General features: G+C 34.5%; 1 protein-coding gene across 1 annotated transcript; it reads left to right on the top strand.

Moving 5' to 3' along the window:
- The first annotated feature begins 4423 nt into the window (after nucleotides 1–4423).
- On the top strand, nucleotides 4424–6815 carry LOC103941967 (cytochrome b6-f complex iron-sulfur subunit, chloroplastic-like). The gene is given in 5 exon segments (NM_001302291.1): nucleotides 4424–4462; nucleotides 4627–4868; nucleotides 5666–5783; nucleotides 6015–6197; nucleotides 6496–6815. Coding segments are annotated over 5 exon segments (684 nt in total). The 3' UTR covers nucleotides 6598–6815.
- The last annotated feature ends 2397 nt before the right edge of the window (nucleotides 6816–9212 follow it).

Raw genomic sequence — 9212 nt, 5'->3', positions numbered from 1 at the left:
AAAAAAATTGTGTGAGAAGTAAAAATGGTATGTAAATAGCACTACCCTAAATATAATAATGCGATACCATCAACCACAGGTATTCCAAAACAATAGTCAAATTCAACTTCTGAGAATCCATGTTATCGTATACCACCGTTGATTGCATGAAAAAGGATCTCAATTTCACATGATTTACAAATACCATCCACATTTTAAACCATTTTTTGCCCTTTAATTATTCTACAAGGGTAACTGAGTAACGACCTTACCATAGGATTCTACTTGTGAGTCATTCCGCAAGGCATACATAAGGAATAGTAAACTAAAATCGATCTTAATTTCTTGTTAGTTGGGAGACAAAAATTTTGGGATACCAGAAGAAACCAAATAAATTTTAATTTAATGTTTGTTTGTTTTATCACTTGAATCCAAATGCCTGGCTAATTGCTTTGAAGAACGTTCCATTGTTTTTTGGTTGCTTCAAGCTTGCTCCATCTCGAAACCCTACTTTTAATCATTGATACGGGTACCTTATATATTTTTTCTTTTCTTCCTACTTTCTTTTACTTTGTTGGGTGTCTTCATCTTTGACGAAATCAATGGATTCTCTTTAGTTTCTCAACATTGGTGCAAGAGAAAGCAAAAGAAAATACAAAGAACTATACTTTCTTACTCCTTGGAAGACCAATATATAGAGTACATAATATAAGGTCTCTTTAATTACTTTTAGAGCTAGGTGTATGTTGAAGCATGTTTCACACTCAAAACTTAACTGAATTATTAATTGAATTGAATGGTTTTACACTAATTTTATCGAGATTTGTTGTATAAAAATTCACACTCATTGGATTGCACATATTAAAAGGGAAATAATATCAACATTAATTAGCGGTAGCCCATGAATTGTTGAACCTTTAACAATGTATACATATAAATAAGATTTAAAAGAAGATTGATTGATTATTAAGTAAGTTGTTAATGGAGTTTTGTTAAAGGGATGAGATTTGAGAGTGGTAGGGAGTGAACAGGTTGAGAATGAGATTGCACGCTTGAGATATTGTGGGGGAGAGAGGGAGAGAGAGAGAGAGAGAGAGAGGTGGAACAGGTTGAGAATGAGATTGCACGCTTGGAGAGATATTGAGGGAGAGAGAGAGAGAGAAAGAGGCGGAACCACATCATGTGTGTGTTTCACGCCATTACCTATTCAGATAACACCATCATTAATATATTATTTTTTTGGGTTTGCAAATTCATGGTGGAGACAGGTGAAGTGGACCTTGTTCTACTTTGGGATAAAAGTGAAAACCTAGTTATACTCAATTATTTATCCTTCTCTGGAGAATTCATTGGCAGTATACTGCATGCTAACCTACCACGAAAACAGCTTGGGAGAGATGAAAGACTCATTATCTCACACACATTAGTACTTAAATATTAAGATTAAAGGCTGTAGACTACCGTTGATCACAATCCAATGGTAACTTTTAAATGAAATGCCGACCATTAAATTTTGATCTAGTGACAGCTAAGCTATGTATGTACGTATACACGTAGTTGTCTCACTAATTCAATTCATAATCCATACTCCATAGTGATCAAGACAAGAAAGACTCTTGTTTGTATAAGTTATAACTCTTTATTTATGCATTTTCTAAATGGCTAACGGCTATAGTCCATATGTATAAGTCCATAGGAATTGGATCTGCTCCGGGCCTTAGTGTTTGGAGTCTAGAGATCAATTCATCTAGGCCGCACAAATTCAATACAACGGTTTCCATTAACTCATTTTCCTGGCTCACCGTACAAAACCAACGACTTAAATTTTTTTTACACACCAATTAACGGCCCAGATGATTTCATCCTTAAGCTTTGGACGCTAAGGTCCATAGTAGATCCAATTCCAAGTCCATATTCATTGCCTAAGGACTAGCTTAATTAGCTTCTGGAGACCAGTGCACCAAAAGTTTTTCCCTACGGTGCTTGGCTGTAGACTGGGGAAAAAAAATCATTATGAATAGCAGTACTAGGGATTTGAGATGTATAGCATATGGTAAAAATTTCCTTATAATCATATAGTAAAAGAAAATAATGCTAGAAGCAAAAGCTGAGACTGTTTTTAGGATTGTGATTAGTTGGATTTGTGTTTTCACCTAAGATCAACTTGCAAGGGGGGTATATGAGTGCGTGTAAGAGGGACAGGGAGAGGAAAGAATGTCAAAACTTGTGTTCAATAAACTAGGATAAAGGATGGCATGCAAGCCCAGAATTTCAAGTGGAAGTTGAAGACAATCGAACATTGCTCTTACTTTATTGTCAAAGGATTCAAAGGGTTTGGTAGTGAGAAAAAAGGGGGATTAGCTGAATTGTCTATTTGGTGTTTGACTTATGGTTTATGTGAAATCATGAAATGGTGATAGTGATCTAACATTGTCGCTCACACTACTACAACAAAAGTTGTCTTTAAGCAGAAAATTAATCCCTAATCAAAGTTTCTGTTGTCAAATAAATTACTCTGTTCTTGGTACGATAATTAAGTCATGAAGGAGTAGAAATTTAGGGCACAACATATTATAATGACTTCAAATGTGCACAAATGTAGGAATCATTGTGTGCATGCCACGAAACGCGATTAAAACTGTTCGACTAATATTATATTAACAAAATGGTAACTGTTTTTCAAATTTTAGATGATTAAAATTAGTTATTGTCAGTATTTTCACATCATTTGCATCAGTAGCGGAGGGAAGGGGTGGTCAATGGGTTGACATAACCCCAACAACTCCATATAATTTTTGCTACCAGTCCCATTATCCCAATAACAACTTCCAACAATTAGGTTCAGCTTCAGTTTTATGTCTTCATGCGTTTGATTTCTTATTTGATTTCCATTATTTCTCAAACACTATTAATCGATAGTCTTTCACACAAGTTGTTGCATTTGCTTTGGCAACCAAATTAACGATTGCGACTGCTTAGGTTGAAAAAATTTAACTAATTACACATTGAGGATATATGGTTATAATATGACTGCATCCATCGAGGTATATAAGAATTAGTCATGAATTATATATAATAAAAAAAAGGGGCTTTTAGATTTAGGTCCAAAAATATAGATGATTTTTAGGAGTGAGTCCAGTTATCTAATTAAATGTTTTTATTTCTTTTATACTCATTTTATATTTTTTAAAAATATCAAAAATCAATTAAAAATCTTCTAATATTATGCATTTTTCAACTCCAAAAAATCTAATTAATATCTTACAACAACAAAAACTAATATACTAACATAAATTATCTACAAAACATTCTACCTTAACTCAAGAAACAAATATATGAATATATATTATACCTATAAGCGAGATATGAAACATAACTAAAAGGTAGGAAAAAACATAATATACCTATAAGCAAGACACGTTAATTTGTGACACGTTGATTATAAAAAAGAATCTGTCATATAGATACATAAAAATAATTAACTCAAGTAACAAATATATGAATATATATTATACCTATAAGCGATATATGAAACCTAACTAAAAGGTAGGAAAAAACATAATATACCTATAAGCAAGACACATTAATTTGTGACACGTTGATTATAAAAAAGAATCTATCATATAGATACATAAAAATAATTAACCTGTGATATAGGTTGATTATAAAAATTAAAAATAAAATCTATAAATGGGGTTTAAAGCAGGAGGAAGAACAATAAATAATAAAAAATAAAAATAAAAAGAAATAATCAAAGAGATAATTATGAAGAAATTTGATTTTTATAATAAATCTTATCATTGAATAGATAATTATTGATAATAAAATAAAATTTAAGGAATTGGACCTATTTTAATAAATTGGAGTATTCCTACCATTGGCTAAAAAAATTGGACTTATATCAAGTTTTCCCTAAAAAAAATATGCCTCCTTCTTCATCACAACCCCAGTGAGTTCAACTTCTGTCTCCACCACTATTTTGTATGATGACCAATCAATGAATTAACAAGAACGCAACACGAATATAAATGGTTAAACTCAAACCTGACCCCATTGCCACCATACTTCGAAACTTTTGGAAAGGCAAAAAAGTGAAAAGCAAAAATTTCCGTTCTCAGGGCAAAGCCCAAAGCCAAACCACTAATAGCCCAATACTACAATTCGCAATCTTTGTTGACAAATATATTTATAGCCCATCCCAATCTTGGGTAAGTCGGCCCATCATTGCTGTTTTTTAATTTTTCAAAAGAGTCGTCAATTTATGTTATTTGAAAGTTTATTGTATAGAGAGGAGGGGAAAAAGGAAAATTCTTGATCATGAACATGTGGTTATGTGGCGCCCTTTTGGCCATGCGCCTTATCCACCAATGGCTGTGGTCGTTACAAAACCATACTTCACACAAAAAAGAAGCTAACAGTTCTGTCTCCAAGCAATCTCGTTCCAATGGCTTCCTCTACTCTTTCTCCTGCTACCACTTCCCAGGTAATAAAACCAAAAACCAACTCTCCTATTGCTTACTTGACCATTGATTAGTACTGATTGATCTCTTTTAATTGATTTCCCTGACGTGGGTTTGGAGGGTTAAGGCCAGGATTAATGAAAAATCAGCTTTTGTTGTGTTTGATTTATTTATTTGTTTATTTCAGCTATGCTCCAGCAAGAGTGCAATGTTTTCATCAGCGCAGGGCTTTGCCGTGAAGGGCAAGAGGACACAGATGATGGGAAATGGGAAGGGAATGAGAGTCACGTGCCAGGCAGCCAGTATTTCTGCTGATAGAGTGCCAGACATGGAGAAGAGGAAGCTTATGAATCTGCTTCTTCTGGGTGCCATCTCACTTCCCAGTGGCTTCATGCTGGTTCCTTATGCCACGTTCTTTGCCCCACCTGGGTGAGTTTTCTTCCTTCCCACCTTACCCTTTTCCCAATTTTTAGTTTTTCTTAAACAAGACGATATATATATACTAAACTATTCTAATTTAAGAAGATGTGGTTGAACTGTAGCTAATTGACATAACTCATGTCTACTTTTTGCCCCTTTCTTTCATTTAAGTATTTGTGTCGATTGGTGGTGGTACTTGTTATTGGGGTTTTCATTGTATTTGGATTATATCTTGTATATCATATTGAACCGTTGAACTCATTAAGACCAATCCAAATGCGGCTTAGGATTCACTTCAAAGGTTTCATTGATTTTTGCGTTAATGTATTTTCATAAGCTATTAGTCTCATTGGTCCACTGATATCGACTGAGCTTTGCTTAGCTGCAAGAAGTCTATTTTTTCTTCAAATGTTTTACAGCCAAAGTAGAAGTTATAGAACCTCTATATGGAACCACGTCTTGAATGTTAAAAGTTGAACTGATCCCCCATTGAGAAGTTGATACCAAATAGAAAACAATAATGTCATTTAGACACGCCAAACTAACAACATTTGTTGAGACACTGTCTAAATAGCATTCATTACCCAAGAGAGAAACTCCTTTCTTCTCGCACTATATGAGTTTTTTCTTCACCACTGAACTGTTCAATAAGAACTCTTGATTTCTATTAGTGAGTGTTTGTTAGGATGTGAGTGAACAATCATGTTATATCCCAATGGTCATCATACTCACAGTAGTGTATTGGCATGAAATAATTTATCCATAGCTCTTTGATATGGCTACGATTGCTTGGAAAAACATTATAGCTCCGGTTCCGGCTCTGCTGGTCAAGTTGCTAAGGATGCTCTCGGAAACGACGTGATTGCAGCTGAATGGCTTAAGACTCATGGCCCTGGTGACAGGACCCTCACACAAGGATTGAAGGTACTGATACATGTCACTGATGAAGCTCAATATCTTAGATTATCATATCCTCATTTCAATTTGTATTAAAAGTACAAGTCTGACTTCCAATACAATCAGCAGCATTATGGGATTATGACCTAATGATACTTTTTGTTGTGGTCAACCATTCTGAAAATCGAATTGAGAAATTTGGGATGTATATTATTAGAAGGTATTAAATTATCTCGGATTGTTTGCTGTGCTTGTCAGGGTGATCCTACATACCTTGTTGTGGAGAAAGATAAAACTCTTGCCACGTACGGAATCAATGCCGTCTGCACTCACCTTGGCTGTGTCGTGCCATTTAACAAGGCGGAAAACAAGTTCTTATGCCCTTGCCATGGATCCCAGTACAATGACCAAGGAAGGGTTGTCAGAGGACCTGCTCCTTTGGTGAGTTCATTTAGACTTTTATTGACTCTTGCTAGTTTAAATTCTTTTTCTTGAAGATATATTAACCAAGTATGTACCGAGCTTGGTAGCGTAGGGTTGTAACTAAGTAAGGCGTTAAAGTGATTGGTTTTATGATGAAGGCTAACCGAGTATACAAAATTGCTATGTCCACAACGGTTTTTAAAGCTGCAATATGCATATATTTATGTCGAGTGCTGCATAATACATACGATAAAAGTCTGTTTCTTTACCTCCTTTCTGAAATAACCAATCTTTGAAATTTTACTTGCTGGAACAGTCTCTGGCGTTGGCTCATGCCGATATTGATGACGGGAAGGTGGTGTTTGTTCCATGGGTTGAAACCGACTTCAGAACCGGCGAAGATCCATGGTGGTCTTAAACATCACAAAGCAACTCTTATGAAAATATGTAATTTGAATTGTTTCGCTATATCTTTCTTCGTTCATAAACAACCTGTGTCATAAGGTTACTCTTTGCTGAATTTGAAGCATTTATTTGTGTCCAAGGAGGACCTAATTTTTTGCCATTTTCTGTTCTTCTCTTCTTTATGTATTAATACTGGCTTTTGCAAAACCTGTTGTATTGTATTGTCTTGTAGTTGATGGTTCCATTGCGTATGGGAATTAAGATCTCTAAGGGTTGTGAGGATGGGAACTTCTTTAATTATCGTGCACTAATCGTGACAAAATTCTATCTCCGTCACTGACTGCAAATGTGTCGTATTAAGTTAAGTCGCATAAAAATTTATTTATAATTTGTTGAAATACCAGATTCAAATTGCTGTATTATTTGACAATTCATATAAGTGACGCATTTTAATTTGAAGAGCTCAGTTTTTATCCAATGCAGAATTTAGACCAATTAAATGAAGCAACATAGACAATGTTGAACAACTATATAACTTTGTCCAACTTGAACACCACCACTAACCAAATTTATGTCTTCATACATGATGGCGACATAGCTTTGAACAACCATATAACCTTGTCCAACCTGCCCAACGATTTCAAATCAGGGGTCGGAATTTACGAAACCCTCGAACATTTAGCCAGTCGGACGTCCGACCTAATGTGACTCTGAAGATTTGTGATACCATAACTACGTGACATCAGTCATGGTTTTAGACTATCTTTAAAGGAGATGTTAAATATGTCAAATAGGAGACGTCCGACCTAATGTGACTCTGAAGATTTGTGATACCATAACTACGTGACACCAGTCATGGTTTTAGACTATCTCCAAAGGAGATGTTAAATATGTCAAATAGGATTAAAAGATATTTAGGTGTTCTTCAATAGATATGTCATATATGATGTGGCATGTGAGTCATTGGACTCTTTGCTTTCTAACTGCATTTTTTTTACAGCAAACAAAGAATAAGTCAAATATATTTAATTGAATTTTTTAATACATGGGTCCCATTAACAACCAATAAAATAAAAACTACAATTAATTTTGATTGTTTTTTAATAGTTAATGTAACTCTAGGCCCAATAAAATAATAAAATAAATATTTGACACATCCATTAGAAAAGAAGAGAATTTAGCACTTGTATTCAATTTGTCATATTAGTCATCAAATAAAATTTTGACATATTATATTTGACATCTCCTTTGGAGATGCTCTTGACATGAACCTCCGGCCAGTAGTCATCCCGTGTTTAGATAAAGCCAACAACTCTCCAATAAAGATAGGATTCATATGATAGTGAGTCATATTTCTATTATAGAGATAATACAAATGTGATATGTAGTATTATTCAGATAAAATAGAATCACGTCAACATATGATAAATGTAGCATTACTTAGATAAAGTGCAACCATGTCGACCTGATACCACATCAGCCTCCACCACCTTATGATGCAACTCGGGAGACAAAGCGAAAACCGGGTAATTACTCGTGGGAATAGACCTAATGTTCGACGGAAATATCCCGGCTAATCAAGGAGAAGTTATGAATGAATTTTGGAGTTACTCTCGATGATGGTGTACTTGGCTTTCCGATTGTGAAGGTGAAGACGGTGGTGTCGACTAATGCAATAGTTGGTAAATGTTGAAATCCAAGTGCGTTAGAGCTTTTCTTACCACCCCGAAGTCTTGTCCCAAGTGATCTTCTTGAGATTTTTTTTATTTTTTATTTTTATTTTATTTTTATTTCTTTTATTTTTTTATCGAGGTCGATATCACTAGCGTATTTCTTTCGGTTTGCCATTTTCTAAAGACAATATTTTATCATTTTTAGCGCTAGTATTTGTACGACATTTGATTTATGTCCAATAATATTTAATCAGGCAGCATGTCTTTAAAATAAGACGTAATTTTAGTTTTTAATATTAAGCAATGGTCTCTCAACTTTAATTCAATTGGAGCAATGGTCTCTCTACTAAAAATCAATGACCATTGGTCTCTTAACTCATAAAAACGTGTAGTTATGATCATTTTCGTTAACTCCGTCAGAATTTCATTAAAATGAGTTATGTTGGAAAGACCACTGCTAAAATTGAGTTAAAATTGAGGAACCATTGCTCTAATTGGGTTAAAATTGAGAGATAATTTCTCCAGTTGGGTTAAAGTTGAGGAATCATTACTACAATTTTTCGTATTTGGTTTTCCATATTTGCCCCTCAATTTAGCTTCATGTGCGTAGCACATGACTCATTTTGATGGAAATTCTAACGGAGTTGAAGAAAAAGACCATAGCTACACGTTTTGAGGAGTTAAAGGACTAATAGTCATGAATTTTCAGTTAAAGAATTATTACTTCAATTAGGTTAAAATTGAGGAACCGCTGCTATAATTTTCTTTGTACTATTTTATGATGTCTAATAAAGCATCTAATCAATAATAAAGAAAATAGAATATTACCAATGTGCACGTGGAAGTGACGAAGGAGAAACAGACGCCGTGGCGGCAGAGTCAACACCCCCTAAATTGTTAACACTTGCGTCCCTTTTCAGGAGAGTTTCACTCGTTTCTGTCCTTTTATAGACCC

The sequence above is a fragment of a genome, unplaced genomic scaffold, assembly GCF_019419815.1.
Source record: "Pyrus x bretschneideri cultivar Hongxiangsu unplaced genomic scaffold, Pyrus_bretschneideri_v1 Contig13, whole genome shotgun sequence".
In the NCBI taxonomy this organism is placed as follows: domain Eukaryota; kingdom Viridiplantae; phylum Streptophyta; class Magnoliopsida; order Rosales; family Rosaceae; genus Pyrus; species Pyrus x bretschneideri.
Note: the sequence above shows the minus strand (reverse complement) of the source record. Positions and strands in the feature narration are given on the sequence as shown.